Source organism: Labrus mixtus, chromosome 11 (genome assembly GCF_963584025.1).
Source record: "Labrus mixtus chromosome 11, fLabMix1.1, whole genome shotgun sequence".
Taxonomy (NCBI): domain Eukaryota; kingdom Metazoa; phylum Chordata; class Actinopteri; order Labriformes; family Labridae; genus Labrus; species Labrus mixtus.
Genome location: NC_083622.1, coordinates 22,881,627 through 22,904,554, shown reverse-complemented (window position 1 = coordinate 22,904,554; position 22,928 = coordinate 22,881,627). Strand labels below are relative to the sequence as shown.

General features: G+C 39.8%; 1 protein-coding gene across 5 annotated transcripts in view; it reads right to left on the bottom strand.

The window, feature by feature from the left end:
- The window catches only part of LOC132984232 (protein MTSS 1-like), a 45,589-nt gene that overhangs the window by 16,249 nt on the left and 6,412 nt on the right, over positions 1-22,928 (bottom strand). For all 5 annotated transcript variants that reach the window (XM_061050971.1, XM_061050975.1, XM_061050973.1 and 2 more), the window contains exon 3: positions 20,247-20,320. In XM_061050971.1, the coding sequence (XP_060906954.1) occupies positions 20,247-20,320 (74 nt within the window). The remainder of the gene's footprint in view (positions 1-20,246; positions 20,321-22,928) is intronic.

Here is a 22,928-nt window from a genome sequence, read left to right as displayed (position 1 = left end):
GGGAAACACTGACATACGAATTGCACATATATTCAGGTCAGGAGAAGTGATGGGGAGTTGTAGTTGGAGTCAAGTAATTGTGCTTGAGGCTAAATGTGGGTTTCCTTCACAGGCTAACTATCTGTCCACTGAAGGCCTCAGGCTGACAGCTAAGCAGGGAACTGACAGTGATTGACAGAACTATTGTCTGGATGCTCAGTAGGACTAGTTGGTTTCTCCGTGGGGTTTAGGCACTACAGTGTGAGTGTATGTGAAAGTTCTTTAGAGATAAAAAGGAAAGGTGGGGGCACAGAGATCGTGTATGAAACTATGTGGGGCTCTTATGACATTCTGTTCATTGCATCACTCACAGAGGGAGACTCACTCTGTGTGTGTGTGTGTGTGTGTGTGTGTGTGTGTGTGTGATGATCTGATTTGAAGTGTGAATCCCTTCCAACAGAGCAAGCCATTCTGTAGTCATCACAGTCCTTGATGCATGCAGAGACACACAAACAGAACTGTCACTCACTCACACCAACTCACAATCAGATTTGCACACACACACACACACACACACACACACACACACACACACACACACACACACACACACACACACACACACACACACACACACACACACACACACACACACACACACACACACACACACACACACACACACACACACACACACACACACAGTTTGTCAGTCTTCTAAACTGGACAAAACAAATGCAACAAGCAATTCTTCCTTACATAACACAAGAGGAATTAATACATTCAAACATTTTAATTGAAATTTTGGTTTTGTAATATTCTCAGTGAAATATGCAGATAAAGAGATTGTGATCAATATATAGATTTTTTTTTACATTTACAATATTTGGTACCAGTGTTGCAAAACATGCAAAGTAGATACTTTCATTGTTTAATTTCCTTTGCTTCTGTCTCTTTCACTGAGCTGTTTAAATGCCACACTGACCTAAAACACTTGACTTTGATTATGAACAGACAGTTGTCTAAGAACTGGTTTTTGAGACAACCAGCATCTATCCAGCTCTTCTTTAATACTTGAATAAGCTTTTGGTGCTATTTATTCAAAATAGCACCTTCTTCTTCACTGCTCAGTGAGCAGTGGAAAAAGCAGAATAACTGTAACACAGTGAAATAGAGGGATGCAGTCAACTAAGATATTCTAGATGAAACCTACCATTCAGTGATACAGAATTGAATGTCAGTCTCAGTGAGGCCATCATGACTTCAAAATTCTCCCTCTATCCATTCATCTATCCTTTCCTGTTTTACTGTGTGCACTTGTAATGGCAGAGGGTGTGGCTACAACATGCTGTAAAACAAACACCATAATGTTCATTCATTCTTGTGTTGACTTGTTGTCATCCAATCCATCCATTCGTCTGCTTTACTCTCCCTTACTATGATTGCTTGTTGTTGTAGAGGGTGTGGCTGATGGATGCCTCACCGCCACAGCGAGGCCACAGAGCCAAAAGGGGGAAGAAAAAAAACCCTGATCAAGCTAGCTAAGTCTTGCAACTACCGGTAATAGTGTTCACATCATAACAACATATAATTTTAAAAATGTGTTTCATTCCAATAATTCAAAAATACTTCGTACTCAATGTGCACAGCAGGTTGGGAATCAATATGGCTGGAGCCAATGCTGCAAATTTCTCTGGAATATCACTCATTATAAGCTCACATATTATCGTACATGGAATAAGAAGAAGAGTTAAAAGTAAGCATGCCAGCCCAAGGATGATATCAGGCAAACCTGCTTTTTTTGGAAAGACTAATTTTGTTGCTCTCAGGATAAAGTGGCTGCTAACACATATCATCGACCCTGTCTGGCACCAAGTGACCCCGTGATAGAAGTAGCTACTTTGGCTCTCCAGTTGTCTACCACACACACACACACACACACACACACACACACACACACACACACACACACACACACACACACACACACACACACACACACACACACACACACACACACACACACACACACACACACACACACACACACACACACACACACACACACACACACACACACACACACACACACACACACACACACACAGCTTCAATTGCCTCACTGAACTGCTCTTGTGTGTGTGAGAGAGTGTGCTTGCATGTGTGTGTTTTTGTGTGTGTGTGTGTGTGTGTGTGTGTTTTTGTGTGCGTGTGCGAGTGCGCGTGTGTGCTTGCATGTGTGTGTGTGCGCGTGGGGTGTTTCTGTGCGAAGTGGCATAGCTGGCTGTCAGTAGATAGCTTCTAGAGAATTGTAATTATCTATGCACCAACAACACTCTTCAAACAGATGAGCAAGTAGCACTGGCAAAAAAAAAAAGGTACAGGACTTAAAGCAACACCATGTGCTACAGCATGAATGACAAGGTAACTTAATTCATTTACGGCCTTGGCTTTATCTGCCTTACTATACCTTCTTGATGTTTTTAAATTGTTTAACCTGTCTTAATAATCTAAGTGATAGATTATTTTAAATACAAAAAAATATTCCTGGATACATGTGTTCCAGTTTGTAATGCTATAAAGCAGCTACTTCTTGTACATTACTATAAAAATAGCTTTGTTTTCATTTGGAACCAGTGTATTCCACAGTCTAAAAGGATATGTGACAGAGCAGAGGTGATGGTTTCCACAGTGTTTGTTCGTGTGTGTTAGTGTGTGTGTGTGCGTGTGTGTGCACTGGACTGAGAGAGCTAGTATGGCAATTTGAAGTCAAGCTGCCAAGTCTGGTGTGTCATCAACCCCCTCCAGATTGTTCCTTGGAATGTCACACTGTGCTGACAAAGAAGTGTGTCTGTCTCCGTGTGAAAGCACTCTGTAAGAGAGTATTAGAAAGAAAGCATTTTAAAAGCCCATAGATTATATAGGAATGTATTAATGTATTGATATATACCGATTTAAAAGGCACTCAATTTAAGTGGTTTCAATATTAGCTTTTAAAATGACATGGAGCCTCTATACATAACAGTGCATTGCCAAAGAATTCTGTGGGTGACGGGCGGCTCTAGTTCTCACCAACCTCGCATTAAAGTCTCATGTATTATGAGGTTGAAGAAAAATGTCCCCAAAGGCAGAGGGCAATGCAACTTCACTTAAAGGGTAAAGGGTAAAGTAGCTTCCCAAAGCTAACTGATTTTGTGTCATGCTGCTTGAGAATGTATTACCAAAAGTTTCCGGTCTGTGTTGGTGTAAATGAAAAGGTGGATTATGATATTTCTATGGTGATTTGATTAAGTCTCTACTTCTTCTGAGATGATCAATGTGGACCAAACAATCCACACTAAAAGGTTCAAATGCACAAATAGATTCTATAGGAAGCCGTTTTTGAAAAAAAAAAGGGTCCATGGTATATTTCTGGTAAACCCACTTAATAGCATGTGGTAAAAAACAAAGCCAGGCCGATTTCATAACACAGATCTCAGCTTGTCATTAGGGGATGGAGGGAAAGCTGATATGAAGTGAGAGAGAAGGAGGATTAATCCAAAAACGAAAAAAGGGGAGACGGAGAAGTGGAGAAAAAGAGAGAGTTATTGGGCTGCAGAGTTTTTTCACATGAAAACCAAAGAGGCTTGCTAGCTAAAACCAACTCAGTATGGACACCAGATGGTTGCTATTAAATATAGGCCAGTGGTTACACTGATAAGAGACTTGAAACCATACTACACACACACACACACACACACACACACACACACACACACACACACACACACACACACACACACACACACACACACACACACACACACACACACACACACACACACACACACACACACACACACACACACACACACACACACACACACACACACACACACACACACACACACACACACACACAAAACCAGCTGGACAGAGGTAAGGGAGGTGTTCACTGGCTAATTAGAGAGCCTGGGTAAAACACCAAGGCTGCATCCACACTAAACTGGCTAAAATTACTCTTCTTCATGTTGGGCTTGAAACGAACAAAGCCGTATCTCTTCAAACCAAAAAATGATCTTCAATATGTTGGTTGAACTTGCTTTACTCTGTGCCATGAAGCAATAACCTTCAAAAAACTCATTGTTGCCTGTGACTAATAAAAGAAATAATACCACAAAGATGTACTGGTATTCATGTTTACGTCTCAGCCTTTGTTTTTAGAAGAAGCTATGATGATGTACTTAAAAAGGAAGAACTATTAGAGCCGTTAGGGCAGCTGTGGCTCAGTTGGTAGAGTCGTCGTCACCTCTCAACCGGAAGGTTCGAGGGATCGATCCCCAGCTGAGCAACATGTCTGATGTGTCCTTGGGCAAGACAACTAACCCCACATTGCTCCTGCTGCTTCGGTGGTGGTGTATGAATGGATTAGTGTTGTACTTACTCTCTAATGTACGTCGCTTTGGATAAAATCGTCTGCTAAGTGAATTGTAGAATTACTATGTTTTTGAAGTTGAAAAACAAAGAATAATCTCCTAGAGTACTCCATAAGCGGCAAGTAAGCCTCTCAGAAGGCAACAAGGATATTTACTTGATTTTTTAACTCATAATGGTAATTGTAAAATAGTCACAAGTGTTTTTGTCAACAAATTGTAACAAAACAACAGTTCTTCTGTTCAGGGTTAAAGGCATACAACTTGTAAATTGTATTGTTAAAAAAAAAGAAGACCCTGAATCACACACACATGCACGTGCATTAGCACACACACTGAGTTGAGCAGTTGGCATGCCCAGATGGAGCCACCCACAGAGCACAGACCAAGGCTAGTATTTCATTCATTGATTTATATCCTGCTCTGCCAGTCTGGTAGTCTGTACAGTAACTCTACAGTTATTTCTTATAACTAAACCAATTGGCTATTTGTGTTGTTGTTGTTTTTTACTCAGAGTGAGCTAAAAGAATGACTGACTGTAGGAAAAAAGAGAAGTAAAATGATTGAACAAAAATTTGTTTCGCTTTACAGTCAATATATAAACTATGAAAAGGGGTTAATTAAGGAAAGATGTCCCGATAGCAATCTTCAAAGTTTAAGAGGTCAAGGGCTTATAATAGTTTGCTCTAATAGACGGCTTGGCCACCATGGGAACCAGGCCCATCTCTTTAATCACCAATAGCTGTTGACAGAAAGGCACCATGTCTCACGCACGCACGCGCACACACACACACACACACACACGCAAACACACACACGCAAACACACACACACACACACACACACACACACACACACACACACACACACACACACACACACACACACACACACACACACACACACACACACACACACACACACACACACACACACACACACACACACACACACACACACACACACACACACACACACACACACACACACACACACACACACACACACACACACACACAGCAGGTCTAGTCTCTATGGGGCACCAACACATGCAATGTGTGGGCGAGCAAACACACACGCACCTGCTGCAGTGTGACCACTGCTGACACACATAAAACTCTGGACCGTCTGACTACATCTCACAGCAGCTGTCACTCACAGACAGGAGGAGAAAAATGATGGGCAGAGGGGAGAGGAGGAGAGGATGAGCAGAGTTGTTGAAAGAAAAGTAAATGATGAGTAACGGAAACTATAAATCAACTTAATTTAACAGGCCTTTAACTCTTGAGACAAAGCATCATCATCATCATCATCATCATCTTCACTGAACACTGACAGGAGAGAAGATACGTCAAAGGGAAGGGCTGATCATTTGTTTGTAAATGGTTTGCATCATAGTCAAATGACGCACCAGAACAACTGCAGGCTGACATCTGCATGTAGTCACGCAGGTATAGTGAATGACTGCTGGGTGTGTAGCTTATTGACAACAGTCGTCATTGGCATTGGACCAGCTATATAGTGTATTGTAATAGTGGGAGTGATTTTAAAGGGACAGCATGTTACATCCAGTCTTGAGGCCAGAGATAAACGAGTAAGTATAGCTGATAAATGTATACATTGCTCTCTGTGTGTCTCTCTCTTATTTGGCGGCGTAAGGGGAATCAGTATTTCTCCCTTACTTCTCCATTCTTGTTATCATCTGTTCTCTAACCATTTCTGTCTCTCTGCACTGTCATTTGAAGTAATACTAAGGCAATGAATGGAAACCAAATACAATGACAAGAGTTCATTACTGTTGTCTACAAAATGCCACCATCCTTTTCCCTAATGCGTTTGTGTTCTGTGTGAGTTATTCCTTCTCCTTTCACACTTGCTGCACATCCCATACACACCATAAGGCCTATAAGCCCTTTAATTTATTATTAACCAGAGGACAATGCAGAAAAACACTCATCCTGGACACACAGTGTATGCAAAATTGAGAGTTTTGTGGCCAAACAGTAAGATTTTCTTGAGTGGCCTGGTCAGTGCCCTGACCTCAGTCTATCTGAGCAGGTGTTTCACTTGCTGAAGACCACAGTGATTGCAGAAACCCCCCAAAAAACAAGCAGTAAATGAGGGCTTCAATAAAAGCCTCAGGGAAAAATACTTTCAATAATAGCAGAAGTAAGCCAATTTACATATACAAGAAGAGTACAAGAGAAAAGTATGAGGGTGGTCTCCAGATAGAAATCCAAGGCTGGCAAAAAGTCTCCAGACCGACTTGACATGCTAATTTATGATAACTGGATAGCTGTAGTCTTACACTTCTACGCCATAACTGAATATGTTGGCTTCAGTTGCAGATTTGAATACAAATGTAGGTCACGGAGGACTTTCATCTCCTCCCCCCCTTTTATTCTACTGTATTCCTTTGATTTTTCTCTTTTAAGCTTCTCTCACTCTGATCTAGTTCTCTATTGCTCCCTGAAACTTTCTGCGCTCTGCTAAGTTTTGTTGCTTTTTCTGTTCGAGTTTGAGTCTTCTGGTCCCACAACTTGTCTCTGATGTCACCGTGAATGTAGTACCATTGTGTTAACACAGTTCCTGAGTTAATCCGGTCAGTTAACAGTCAGCCAGTTCAATAAGCGGTCAACTTCAAGGTAAAAATAAATGTTGATAGGAGTCTCATAGTAGAAATAAAGCATTTTGGAGAATTCTTGTTGTAATCTTTATTGACTGTATACTGAGCTATGTTTCACAACTTTGTATTTAAATAATATACTTAGACTTGATTTGAATTAAAGACAGGCATTTTATAAAACAGTAAATAAAAAACTTTTCCCTTTTGGCTTTTGGATTTTTGACAAGACAGAAATGGACGAATGGATTTTTGGACATTATAAATAACCACAAGAACCATTATATTTTTCCTTCTCATTAAAGGCATTGTATAAAGGGCAAACACATTCCCTGTAAAAGCTTAAACACAAAAATATAATTATTTTTGGTAAAATAGCTGAAATACAGAGCTTTAGGCAATAACCATTACCATTCATATTGTTCTACAGAGTATATCACAGCTTAACAGCAGCCATGAGAATGCTCCCAACCTCTAACAATTCAAGCCCCCAAAGAGAGGGTCTAATCATAAGACAACCAGGGAGAGAGAAAGAGCGAGAGAACGAGAGAGAGAGAGAGCAAGCGAGCGATTGAGAGAGAACAAGAGATATACTAGATTACCCTAGAGCCCACTGCTGCTCTTTCTGGGCTCTGGTGTCCCACTTTTGCTCTAATCTCCCTTTCTGGTCTGACACACATTCCACAGACAGATAGACTGAAAGGATTTATTGGGACCTCTACCCATGGACTCAGTTTAGTGCTTTTAGGTTGAGTACTGCCTTTTTTGTTTGTGGTATGGACAGCTGAAGTGACAGTACATACCTTCTGAAACAAATCATTTTTTGCAACATTCACACTTAGCATTCACACTGCTTAAAAACATTTTAGAGTCTTTTGGAAATGTGTTTCAGGGGCTAATGGCAGAAATAGAGATTTGTAAAAATCATTAACCTCATCCTTTCAGCAGATTTATTGGACAATAAAAATGCCCTTCTTGGTGACCATGGGTAAAATAAAATGACAGTATGGTCAGGAAGACGTGCATAAAGTCTGGTGTCCCAGTTAATCATTTACTATGAAGAGGACAGAGGGTCATATTTGACGCAACAACAAAACCACCTAAGGTCTGAGTCATGTTCGTCTTTTATGCATGACTAACGACGCAGCAAAAGTCACCATTATAAATCTCACATTTAGCTTCAAATGCAATTTTGTATTCATTTAAACAGTGAACATGGCAGAGACATTCCAGCTAGTTCTGAGGTGAACGTATCACCTACACTACCCCAGAAAAATCTTTGTAACAACATGAATGTATTTAAATCAAAGAGGAAAGCAGGTAATTCAAGTAATAAGGTTGGAGAAGATTTATTCAGAGACAGAGTTAAGATCCTGTGCGTACATGCCCATAGAAAAGCTCTTCAAAAAGGCCTGGAGAAGAGTTTGTTTAGTCAAAACTGTCAAAAAGGACTTATGAAAGAGATTAACTTGGAAGCTACTGTTGATTTTTGCAGATATTTGAACAGAAGCCATCATGCCGTTTTCATATGAGTGTGCACAAGAAACAACATGAGTCTGTATTATATTTTCCTTGGTATAAGCACAAGGAAAAGTGGGAAATGATTCCTTCAAGGATATATGTATTTAAAATGTATCTGATATCAGTCAGTCTTTGTTTTACACCTATAGCAATATTTTAAAACTTTATTAGCAAACTTGCATCGAAATGTTGGTATACATTTACACGTATAGACAACGTGCATCTAATTATGCATTATATGCAAGTTCCTGTCTGCCAAAACAAAAACACACATACAATATTGTAATCAATAATTAAATTAAAACAATGTGTAGGCTTGTTGTAAAAGCATTTGGAAAAGACAAGTCAGGAGGATGAGATAAAAGTTACATCATTCAGAAAGAGGACAAGTGTCAATATTTGTTTTGGTCTACAAAAAGTTAAGGTTCAGTCAAAAACCTGATGTGCTTTTAATTTGTTACAATATAATGATCAAATACAGCCTAGATATAAAGAGGTTAGAAAAGAAACAGCCTAACTTCCATAAATACATGGAAGACAACACATTTTGAGTAAACTTTCGACGTCTGCATTGGACCAATGTGAACCCTTTGCCGCTATTGTTTAAATGATTTTTGAGAGGAACAGTCTATACATCATGTCCACGCTTTAAACCCGTGTTTGTCCTCATTCATGAACAACTGTTCTGAAGCTCACCTCTTCCAACGGTGCTAAGGCCAAGGAAGTGTACTGTGCTTGAGCACGGTACAGAGCACTCACACTAGTCAAATTAACTGGACTTTGGCTAATGTCAGTACGCCCTCAGACTCAAAAGCTTTTTCTAACGAAGTTGGATAATAGACAACCGTTGTAAAAATGTACAGATCACAAAGGTGATCAGGTTTGAGTCTAACTTGCCACTAACTCGAAGTCATGCAAGGCATAGAAACAAATCTACAGGTTTGGCTTCTCACCCTCTGCTCTTACTACCATATATGAATGTGCCTGTGACCTCCACTTCCCCTGCAGGGAGAGAAACTGAGAGGCCTTTAGTCCTGGGGATACTGGTGATAATTCAAACCAGGCCGACACGAAAGAGACTGAACTGTTTGTCAGAACAACACAACACTTGCCTTGTTTGCAACACTGGCTCCACCAGATTATATCTACTATGTGTGTGTCATAGCCTTTGAGTCTACATGTGTGTGTGTGTGTGTAAGGGCTCTCTAGCTTGTCAAAGAGTTAGTGAGCAGACATTCACCACCCAAAAGTCTACCCACTTTCACTATATACACACACACACACGCGCACACTTAGAGACACACAGAGACCCACACACACACATCATTCATTCAGAGTGTTTTATGAAGTGTCTCTGGGACGATGGGGAACAATCCAGACACTGAATTCTCACTGAGTCAACCTGCTGACTGAGTAACTTGAATGGACTGAATTTAACCATTATTTACCCATGTATCAACCAACACAATGGCTGTATTATCTCACACACTCAATTATAAATACCTAATATATCAATCTAAAGGACGGCATGTGACATGTCATCCAGAATTAAACAAAACATTAAGCCTAATATTATTTTATGTGGCCATAATGAGACACATTTGTTTCATAATGTAATGTCACCTTAACTTACTTGAATGTGACTGGGATGGACTGAGAGATGTTACACATCCTCCAAGATCACCTTTCTACTCATGCTGCAGCAGAAAGCTCACCTGACAAGTCATACAGCAACAAGCTGATGAAGGTATCCTGCTGTGCTATTTACACCTGTGCATCCATAAGTGTTCATGCAAATGTGTAGCTGTTGCACTCTATTTGTAAGCCTGACACATAGACACTTGACAATCTGAGCACATTTACAAAGTGTTTATTCTCCCCATTCTAACAAAGGTCTTCTCTGTGTCTGACCCCTTCCATCATTTAAACTACTTTTTGTCCTTGGGGGAAGTTTTAACAGAGCAGGAAGTTCTAGGTGACTAACAGAAAAGGGTTGGGTACTGCTGTCAAAGACCGGCTGTGTTTACACCTGGCCTCGACAGCCTGGGCACAGGCAGGAGGTAAGACTGTACATAGGAAGGGAGGACAACGAGATATTAAGTGTGGGGAAAAAAAATAGAATATGCTGAGAGAAGGAAGGGACACATCCGGACAAGCAACCTTAAATGAATTTGCTTCTTGGGAAAGTATTTTAATATTAAGGATAACAGGAAACAAGTTCATAAGATGACTTGTTACTTTCTTGTCTCTAATGGTTATTTTGTTTAATTTCTATTTTGTGGCTTTCTCTGTTAAAATAAAAATCTGTGACTTTTTTATTTTTATCAAAATCAAAATCAAAATCTTAAAGTGAGAAGTAAAAGAGCAGCAGTGTGAGTAAGCCTTAACATCCCTGTGAAACCCAGTGTGAGACTGTAAGTGTGTGCATGGCCGTATAGAACAAAAGCACACTGTGTTGGGTCACCGCCTGGCTGCTGGGATGTGGTCTTGCGTTAAGTGTTAAGAGAGAAACCTAAAATTAGCACACACCGCCACAACACAGACACCCTTGAGCAAGGCCCTCGTACGCAAGTGCTTTAAACAGATATACACACATACACTCGGCAGATACAGTTACATACACACAAACAACACTGTTGTGTAGAGGAAACTCCTGTAGACAGAGCAGGCCAGCTTGGTTGCCCTCAGTTTTCCAGGAACACAAACACGTAAGCAGGTAGATTATACCTGCCTTTTATGTTATTAGTGAATATATAGAAACATCTTTGCAATAAGAAAGTAGTTTCAATTGGGAAAATAGCTTATCAATTCTTATCAAGTCACCTCAGAAAGTCTGCAGAGTGTTTTTGCTTTGCATGCATGTCAGATGTTTCAAATCTAAAGCTCACCGGTCTAACAGGGTTTATGTTTAAACAAAAACAGAGCAAACAGCGCTAACACACACAACCTCTTTAGTGGACACACACTGCATGCACGCGAAGTCAAGTGCATGGATGATTCTCTGATTCTCTGCTGCTTTTCCAGGTAAAACACACTCAGAGGTGTTTAGCTTACTCTGATCTCATTCTAAATAATATACACCTTAAGAGGAATGTGTCAAACAGGTTTTGCTGCACACATTCAGAGACGAACATACACCCACTTATTTGCGTCACTTCACTCCTTCACCAGGGCATTTTGAAGCCTAACTCTGAATTAGTGGTGTCCATGGACATATGTGGGTGTTAAAGCAAATGATGGAGGGTAAATCTTTTCAAGACATTTCCCTGTATTATTGATGTTAATGTGTTTTATCGTGCAAACTAAAAGGCAAATAAAGTGAGTCTACCATAAGAAATGACAAGAGTTTGAGTGTATGACCTATACATTTTTAGACAGAAAAAAGGACAACCAGCTCTAAATCCTTCTTGAGAATATATTGTCCATGAGACAGAGTATTTTAGTCTATATGATTGAATCTCTACTTATGCTTTGCATGCATCTCTGTGCCTATTCTTCTTGGACTAGTCATTGAATCTATGCTTTTGTTTTGTTTATTCGACCCATTAAGTGGTTTAATTGCTGGTTCCAGTGATCTGTAGGATTCCCAGGATGAGGTCAGGGAGAACAGAGGAGAACAGAGGGAGAATTGAGAGGCAGGCAACACGTCTGAGGATGGGATCTAGGTCTGGGCCGGACAGCGGACAGGAAATGTATACGGCCAGGCTGGTCTTGGACTGAAATTGGAAAGAGGACAGAGCCCTTTCAGAGAGGGCATTGAGACAGTGGGCTAGTTCAGGATCTAAAGCTGCTCTGTAACAAAAGGCCAAGCCATGAACTGAGAGGGGCAAAGAGGAAAGGGCCTAATTTTTTTCTTCTTGAGCTGTATGGGGCTCTGTCCATAGCGGAGCACACAGAGCATGCTTAGAGAAATGGGAAAATACAGGCAGAATCAAACTAATGTTCCACAAAAGTCTCAAGTTCAGTGCATTCCATGGTTGGTTTGGAAAGCCTCCGTGTCATGATCATTCACAATGGAAAATGTCACTTTTGTCTTGAAACATGTGAAGTCAAAGAACATCTGCATTCAGGTAAACCTTTCTGGATTATAGAGTTACTGTGCACAGCTCAAATGGAAAAAGGCAAGATAGAACCTGACTGTCTACTCATTTTAAACTCCTCAACTGGATCACTCCTTTATTTGAGTCTAAATAGACAGAGTGTGTGCTGGTTCAGAGTAATTATATGGCCCAGCGTCACTCAGTAAAAAGGGATGAGGGTCAGGGAACAGAGGCCTGATTGAGAAATAACCAGGGCATGCATATGCACACACCAACACACACAAGAACAAATATGTATGTGCTTTCCTCTGTATCCACCAACTCAGCACTCACACACACAGGCACACATCATTGTTAATGTGCAGCAGCAGCAGCACAGTCTCATTCAGTATCTAATTCATGTATGCACACATAACTAACCCTCTATCACCCATTTAGACTTCATCAACCCTGTTGTTTCACTTCCATATTTAGTCAATTGTCAGCTTCATGGACATACTCAACTCAAATTATTACCATGCATGTTGTACATTTAACTCAGCTGTTAATCGTTCTAAAACTATCAACCACCATGACTGAGAAGTAGTAGTTAGAACACTGACAATATGTGAGTATGTTATCCGTGCCTTTTACAATGACAGGCATAGATAACAGGTAACAGTTGTGACTGGGATTAACACACGCACCAAGTGCATTACCAGATGACTACAAACAGTAAGGTAAATTCTCAGAGACATCTGGGTTTTACAGCCCCGTGTTGCGCTGACTATTTACCACACACAGCAATATAGCATGAACAATTTGTACAATATGTGTTGTGTTGTGCGGTTTTCAAGTTTCGGAGTCCATTTTTTGTTAAATTGACATTTAATTTGAAACATACTAAAGGTGCAGTGCAGATAGTTCAAAGGGAAGAAGACAAATCTCTGGATTGGAAGTTATTTTCAGGAGCTGAACTCATTGTTGGCACATATGGGCTCAGTGGAACTAAGCAATTCCATAAGGAGGGGCGGCATTGATGTTAATGGGAGAGGTTATACAATGGGCTGAAGCTAGGCATGGATAGAGGTCAGTGAGAAGGCTTCTAAACAGCTACACAAGTAGGTTTAAATGTAGCAATACCTCATCGATTATTTTCCTTTTTTGTTAAACCCAGATATTCTGAAATACAGAAAATGCATATGTTGGGTTTTGATGTGGGATTTTGTATCACACCCACACTAATTCAGCACACATAAGCTCCTTAATTTCAGAAGCCCCATCCTTTCCCTCTCTATGACTACCAAGGGATCAAAAATCATTAAGCTTCAAAAAGGCTGCAGCTTACTCAGACCCACTGGGCTACCTCAACATACAGTTTTGTTTTTTCCAAATGGCACAAGTGGGAAAAATTAGACTGTTGTTGTGCCTCTGTAATGAATTAATGTTAATCATACTGTAGGTGCAGTCAGGTGAGTAGGATAAACACTGATGTAATAAAGAGGTATGGCTTAGATAACAGACAATTGTAATGGCATCGGAACTGCAATCGAGACAACAATAGCTGGCATACGGACACGACATGTGTCGGAACTGGTTTATAAAAAATGCACAACAATACCTCAATCAAAAATAAGAAGAAGCATGACTTGACCATGACCTTTGGTAGGTAGGGAAAACAGAGGTCCATCTCAGAATCAATTTCCATCAAATATAGTTATCTCTTAACATTATGGATGTGCTGAAATAGGTAATTGTTTAAAGAATCTTTAATTTTTTCATCTTTGGTGATATACAATTGTCAGGGAAAACCTGAACTTTATTAAAGGCTAACTTCAATTGAAAGGCAATTTTCTTACTCTTTAAATTCTTGCCCAATGTTATGTGAATAAGTAATTATTCTTGTTCAAAATAACCTGAATTATCAGATAGCTGACTGTAGGATCCAAGTAATTATCAGCTCTAAGATCATGTTTGTACAACTTAATAATCTTTTTATGTCTAATGAGTCTGGCAGGCTTCTACATGCTTGCTTTGTGCCAGGTGTCCATTTCATCTTTACAGAGTCAGACATGTCTAAACAGACTCAACACTGGAGATGCTGACAGAGCCACTGGGATTAACATATATATATATATATATACACACACACACGCGCATACACACACACACACGCGCGCACACACACACACACACACACACACACACACAATGTACACACACAAGGGCTCAGCTTAGAGACAGTGACCTGACAGCTGCTTACTACAGGCTGGTTATTTTTAAAACTGTGAACACACTAAATGCTACAACTGGTGCGAGAAATTCTATGTTGTGTGTTTGTCTGTGGAAATTGTTTTGTAACATGCAATAAGCAAGAGGAGACCAATATTTATGATCTGCCAATCCTTTTAAATTTGTCATATATATTTCACACATTTTGAATGTCTGGCAATTTGGATGACAATTCACAGTACAATCTTATGTAACTTCTCGAGTCATGTATGAGTTTTTATTCTAAGGTAGTGGTTTCAGACACAGATATTTTAAGATAGATTAATGAAAAAGACTTGAAAAAGCAATAATAATGTCTTAAACTGGTAGAACTAGTGCTTTGTGAACCTAATGTGTCCGTTATGATGCTAAGCAGGCAGAGATGTAAAGCAAGTTACTGACTATAGACCTTGACTGTAGCTAAGTAAGTAAAAAGCAAAATTACAGACTTAATCAAAGTTTACAGCCTTGATATAAATTATCGCATGCTGTCCTCGTCTGGCCTGTTGTATGATTTGACTTCATCCCTAAATTTAGCAAGTCTGCCATCAGCAGTTTCCCCGTGTCTGACTCTTACTACTCAGCCACTCCGTCACTCTGACACTCAATGAATGGAACATACCACAAAAAGGTATCACTTGTATACAGCGCTATGAACATACGCAGACAAGCTAAAAATAGACACACAGACACACAGAAACAGACACATCTAATAGCCCAATATACAATGAAACTGAAACTATGATGAAAGCATTATTTAATACTAAACAGAGAGGGGGAGGGGGGGGGGGGGTGTTAGAGGGGATCTACATGGAAAGAGAAATTATTATTCCTCCGCCTTCTCTTCTTCTATCCATGTTTCCTATTTGTCAAAATTGTCACATTTTCTTCTTTAGCAACACACATTGTCGTAACAGATTGTTTGTCAGTCTCCTTGGACATTGTTGCATGTGGCCTGATCCCCGTGGTCAGACCCAAAACATTGAATCATTTACATTTGATATCATGAGTTCAAACAATGGAACCATTTACTCTATTAGAACAAACATGGTCACACTGTTCCTACCAGGAGACACTCTGTGGGTGCCCAAATGTTTGTTTTGCTAACAGTTCAAGGATACAGGCAAATCGCTGCATGTTATGTTGTCACTTTATTGGGCAGATTCAAGGTTAAACGATAGAAAGGACTTAACAGGGAAAGAAAGCTAATATGGCCAAAAAAGGCAATAGAGAGAGAGAGAGAGAGAGAGAGAGAGAGAGAGATGGCTGCAAAAAATGACATCAAATAAGTGCAAGAAGGAAGTGAGAGTGTAAACTTCAGTTGATGAGTCAGTGGATTAGCGTAAAAAGGCAAACAAACAAAATTCAACTACTTAAGGATGTTAGTTTAACCTGTTTTTGTAAAAATGCTATAGGAAAAACAAAAACAACACGTTGATTATAATATAAAACCCTGTCAAGGATACATATTTAGAACATTTGAATTAGAAAATCACTGTTGTTGATATGAGACTCAACAATAAGCATTTCTCTAAAAAAATTGTCAAGAATGTTTTTACACAACGATTTCCATACATTTGTAGCTCAACTTGACAGCACAAACATTACTCAGACTCAGTGTTAGCTTACTTTTAATTAAGTGACCAGTCAAAATCATATCCATTTTGACAATGCAGAGAGGAGGGAAAACCTGAGCTACCCACACTAGCACCTCTTGCTCAAACAAACAAAGCTGCAACAACAAAAGGGTAAGGCAGAAAACAAATATTGGGATAAAACAAAACTGTTATGGGGATATGATTGAGAAGTTCAGGAGAAACAACACTTCAATTTCGGAAAAAAACCCCATTTGATTTAGAACCTTAAAATGCTTTCTCAGTCAACAAAAGTAGAAAGAAAACACACACAATGATCAGAAGTGCAAATGCAGCTATAAAAACAAGCAGAAACGAAAAGCAAAGAAGTCCTGCCAATGCACACTCCAATGTTCTGCATCAGAGTGAGGCAAAGTTAGCCCCTTTGTGCATGGAGAAAGTCCCAAGAAACAAGTGGTCTCTGCTAATCCTGTGTGTGTGTGTGTGTGTGTGTGTGTCTCTGTGTGTGTGAGTGTCTGTGAATTTAGATGTCTTGTAATGAACACATTTAAACAGGTGTGTGAGCACCCGTGTTGGATTCTTTGCAGTTGGGTGTCACAAACTGCCCATATTTACACTTATGTACAGTGTGTTTGCATGTTCTACCAAAGCAAGTTTTTTTCAATCTGTGATATGCGTGTGCTTGTGTGTGTGTGTCCACTGTCAGCTACAGTACACTACATAATAAGAGACAAAAAGGAAAGAAAAGCCTTTGTCGGGATTCTTAAGTCCTTCTTTCTTCTATTCAAACTTTCTCCACTTGGCATTCCAGTTATTTGATTTCACTCAACTGTAAACTTCTAAGCTGGGCTTTACCTTTACTATTCTCATCAATGAAAAGAAGCAAATGCATGTCTCTTATTGTGAGTTGATTCTGTAATGCGGATTAAATCTTATATTGTAATCCTCCAATCTTTTCTAACCCTCACTCTTCTCTAACTGGGTGTTCTTAGCCAGGTCCATCTAATGCAAAACTGGCCAAGTACCCTCAGTTTGCAGGTTTAATCTCCTCTGTTCATCTTATGAAAACATCTGGTTCTCATAGATCAGTAAAAACAAATCATTTAAACAAATACAGAAACAAAAACAGCATGCCACAGCTGATTATTAAATGAAGCTCCAGCCTCTCATTGGACCACTGCCAGAACTAACGTAAACAATTTTTACCACAATGATCAGCTCATGAGCATTTCATTTACTGACGTCAAAACTGGAAGATTGATTGGAAGAAATCCTTGTTTTACACTAAACTACAATAGATATGATTAAATCGCTTGCCACAAAGGCTTATTGGGGTCATTAAGTTAACTCAGAAGAATCTTCCATTTTGAATAGGCCTTAGGTTAAAGACATTTCTTGTTATACATTTTATTTTGCACAAAGCGATCAAAAAAAGCTGCTTGGCACATGGAGGACCAAATATTGTACATTGGTTTAATAATTGAAAGGAAAAAATATGTTTCTGCTAAATGCTGCCTCAGAGATAACACTGATAAAAGCATCAAGGAGTAACTTTCATCTCAGCACCTATAAACACAATCCCTGCCACACATCAAAGTCTTCTGAGTCCACTGATCAACCCTTGAATTTTATGAGCAACCGCTCTGGCCAATATCTGAGGGCTATCCATTAATATGACCATTTACAAAGGCGGCAGACAGTCTTGTTCTTCTGATTATGAGACTAAACAACATTCAGTACATGCACTGTCATTTTTTATGCCAAGGGTGACAAGAAACAGAGGGAAACAGAGAGGGTGAACCAAAAGAACGGCCATCATCTTTTGTGGCCTCAGAAGCCTCTGGCTGTATGATGAGCAAACAGAAAATGGCTTGTCTACCAGTCTGCACTTTATCTGATCTAGTCACAAAACCATGAAGATGCTCTTCAACATCAAAGCTGCAGACACACATGAACAGAAACACAAAGGCTGGGAGGGAAATATATTCTGCTCTTTTACTCTGAAGGTGAACAATACAGTAAGCTGATATGTTGCCTGAGTAGAAAGATCACTACTCCAGGCACTTTGAGAGTCATGACATGTACATAACAACTGTTTCATAGTTTTATATTCCAACAGAGCAGTTTGGCTTGGTTACAAATGAGCCCTCAGTACATTAGGAATTACAACATGCCTCTCAGCAACCAAACACCATAGTTAGCCATGTAACAATATTGCTCATATCCTGAAAATAAGTACACTTTAGTTTTGAGGTATAATGAGAAAAGCTTTCTACCACAGTTACCCTTCTGTCCTGCAGCATCTTTTTATTTGCTTTGTAATAGCTTCACATGCCCCAAAATTTGCTCATACATTAATTCTTCAAGAATAGGCAAACAAATACAAACATGAAATATTGACTTAATAATCATTTGCTCTCTCTTAACAAAAATTGAGCATCGATAGCCCATCTCTATAGCGTATGTACAAAGCTTGAAGTCTTACATCACTTTAAATAGTCTGACAAACCTATCTGCAGTCAGGAAATCTTTGTTTAAGTTGTGTGTGTCCTCGTGTGTGAGAGAGGAACATTTTATTTATTTAAAGTTGCCATTACAACAGTACCTCTAATTTTCTCCAATTATTTGAGTCACTGCATAGGTGAAGCACTAATAAGAGGAAGATACTGTATGATCTTAAAATAGTTGAAAATATCCTAAGGTGTTTGTGTAACTTTCTACTTAAAGATATTTGCACTCACCCTTAATTATGCACAACTGTACAGCTGCTTCATTGTGTGTGTGTGTGTGTGTGTGTGTGTGTGTGTGTGAACCTTCCGTCCATTTTGTGTTTTGATATTTTATTTAATATTGCATGTCGCTCTTCATTCTATATCTGTTAGTTGTTTTTACACCCTAACACCAAGTCAAATTTCTTGGATGCTTGACAATGATCCTTATTCTGATTCAGACAGATAATCTAACAAGCGATATATAAATCATTATTTATGATTTCCTCTATGTTTCAGTGCCCAGGTGTGCAGTGAAACCTGAGTTACAAAGCACATAAATGACAGCCTTGTCATGCGATATAGCAAACCTACAACACAATAAGTAGAGGGACAAGGTGAAGAAAGTGATGGAAGAGCAGATGAAGGATGATGCAATGCTCCTCAGCTGAGTGAACCTAACTCTTTTGCAAACATTTACAAGGGGGTGAGTGAGACAAATAGGGTGTAATGACTTCCAGTACTCCCCATCTCTCTCTCTTTATCTCTCCTAGCTCTATTCCCCCTCTCTTTCTCTCTGCAGTGACTGAGGTGATGAATGTGTGTGTCTGTCTCAGTTCCTATTAATAGTAAAGAGCAGGACTGGAGGTGTCAACGCTCGGGAGAGGTGTGATCTCTCACTCTCTCTCTTTCTTTCTCATACACATACAGAGTGGAAGCAGACTCTAGCAGAGTGTCCAGATGTAGCAGAGGCGGTGTTGGCGGGGGTGACGTCGGGGCAGAAAGCAGGGGAAGGGGGGTAGAGGTCGAAGACAAAGCCAGCCACAGAGCTTCAAACAGCATAGTGAGGGATTTACTACCTATACGATAAAGCAAACAACCCATAGAACTTCTCAGCACAGTCGGCCCAAAAAATGGACTTGCTCAGTGGGGCTACACAGACAAACACACTAACACATAGGTGCCCAGAAACAGGCTGTTAAACAGTGAAGTAACTGATTTATCCCAGTAAGCACTGTGCTAAATAGGAAACTAAAATGGGGAATGGGTTAGGTGTACAGACAACTGCTCAGGCACTAAAGCCTCTAAATCTGTGAACATATACAGTATCTACGTACCTCGTGAGTTGGTAGCCAGGTCGGCCACTTTCTGAAAGGCATCCAGGAAAGCAGCCACAGCAACTACAGTCGCCCTAGGAGAAAAAAAAACTCCATATCAACGAAAAATGTCATGGCAGCTCAGGTGGCTGATCATCTTACATACAAGTGTTGGCAGGCAGAGACAAATGATCTGATAAAGAAAACTCTTCATTTGCTTGAAAAAGCAGACAAAAAAGTAAAGAGACTTAGCATGTGCATTCATGCATGCTTGTGTGTGACATTTCAGATTAAGAACCTTTAATCAGCCCCTGACGTCTGAAATTGAAGTGTGTAAGATATATTCGAAGTGCTTGGCATGTGTGTAAACTCAAACGTGCCCTACTGTGTGAGGAATGTCTATGTGATTACTTAGAGAGCGATGGAATCTGTCTGGCTCAGCAGAGCCGCTCTGGAGCTAAGTTTGCCACACTTGCAGGTTGAAGAAAGGATCAATGGGAGAACTACTATGATCAGTTCTAAAATGGAAAAGGGGCTTGTGCCTGTGGTTCACAACTTCAACGTGCCTTTTGGTAACCTTGTAAAGCTTACAAAGTATTTCAATTGCATGCAAAATGTGGTAACACCCACATTGACTGCCTTTCTGGCTGTCTTACTGACTTGTTACTTTGCTGCATCAACAGCCCTCACATGATTAACATCACAGAAGATGAAAGGCTCCTGGTGCACGTGCATTTATGTGATATCTGATTTCCACAACAAAGACAAGACTGCCTAATGCATGATAAAAAAAAAGAAGAAGCACAATGCGGGAAATTTTCCACAGCACAGTCAGCCCCAAAAACATGCTTGTTCTAACAAGGAGCTCCTTCATTTGTAAACCCTTGTTATCGTCCACTGGCCAACAGAAAACCACCACAACACAACCTGGGAGTTTCCATAAACAGTCCAGACAGGTGGCTCTCATAACTGGGCAAAACAATAGATGAGTTCAGGATGGTGGAGACTAATGTTTTTTTTTTCTACTTTATGTATCTAAAAGCTGTAAAGCAGTTTGGGGGAATACTCGTGCATTGGGAAATATTAAAAGGGGAAGTGTGTTAGTTTTACACATTAAAGATTGTTAATGTTAACTGGTATACGAGTACTATGCATAAATGAGTAGCTGAGGAAAAATCAGGTGGGGCTCAGGACTTCAAAAAAGGTGGAATCTCTAGATACGCTGCATCTATTTTGATGGGGGTATTTTTTTTCTAGTGTCAGTACTATGTAAGTGCTCAATTTTTAGTCCAGTCTTTTAATGCAACCTTATAGGTGGGGACACACTGTAGCACCCTTGAATTCCAACCCAATATGGGTCAATGCTATCAACAGAACCACTATGTTATATTCTTTAAAAACTCCTCAGAAGATTTTTTAAAGACAGAAGGTTAATGCTGAGTTTTACATTATTTTTAAAAGGTCATCCTTCAACTGTTTAAAGACGGTTCTTGGTAGTTTAAATACCAGTTACAGTTTACCTGTCTGACTCCCACAAGGTTAGCAGAAAGGGAATACATAGATGTTCTACTGATAAACAGCAAATATATAACTCAGGGCCTAATACTCTGCTTCATTCAAGTAAAAGCCAAGTCTTAGCATCAGTCAATGATCTGGCATTCATTTTCTTTATCATCTAAAATCTTAATGACTAATAAGTGCAGTGTTGATATAGGGCTCACTAGAAGATCCAAGGGTGTGTCTTGCAAATGGAAAAAGAAACATACGCTCAGGCACACACAGATTCCTTTCTATTTAAAGCCCAGTGCAGGCACCAGAGTAACCTCCAACTCATATCTGCTCCCACTAATTTATACCATGAACACTTTGGTCTATCAGATTCTACTTGCAGCTAAGTCTTGTTCACGAAGGTTTGATTTATTAATGCAAAACAGGTTTACGTGGGAAGTGGTTGTAAATGAAGCCTGCTTCAGAACCAGAGGCTTCAGCACACTGACCTACAATGTGCAGCAGTTTACAACTACTCGGCATGATCACCTGCTGTTAACTGTTCCATGTTTTAACAAGAGAAATGTCCAACTATTAAACTTGTTTAGTCCATTCACTACACTTTCAAGACCTATCTGTACAGCCTAGATATACACATTTCATGTACATGTACATTTCTAAATTAGCAGCATTGAGAGAAATTACCTTTAAAAACTTGAGAAGTATTCTGGCACATTCCACAGTGAAGTATGCCAATTCTCAACAAATAAATGATTACAGATTTGCAAAGGCGGATAATCACATTTGAATCCTCAATACTTTCAAGAAGGTAAGCCTTCAGTTTTGCACAGTTCTCCAAAAATGACCTGACTGCTACTATTGGCTTTTAAATCTGCAAATGCCCCTGTCCTGGGGTCAAGACGAACGACTTTAACATATCTATTCTGCAAGGCCTTGGCCAAGCCAATCTTAACTCCCAATGGACCCAGATGTAGTACAGTGGTGTGCTTTTTCTTAGAATAATACATTCAGCAGTGCTGCCCTCATCTATTCTTAGTGCAACAGAAGCTAGAGTGAGGCTATAGTAAATCTGCATTAAAAGAGGTTGTGTTTAACTTGTTTCAGACACAACATACCAAGCACTGTGACACACGGAGTACATTGAGGGTGTTTCAAGAAGTTGTGTAAGTGTTATGTGTACTGCATCCGTTTGTG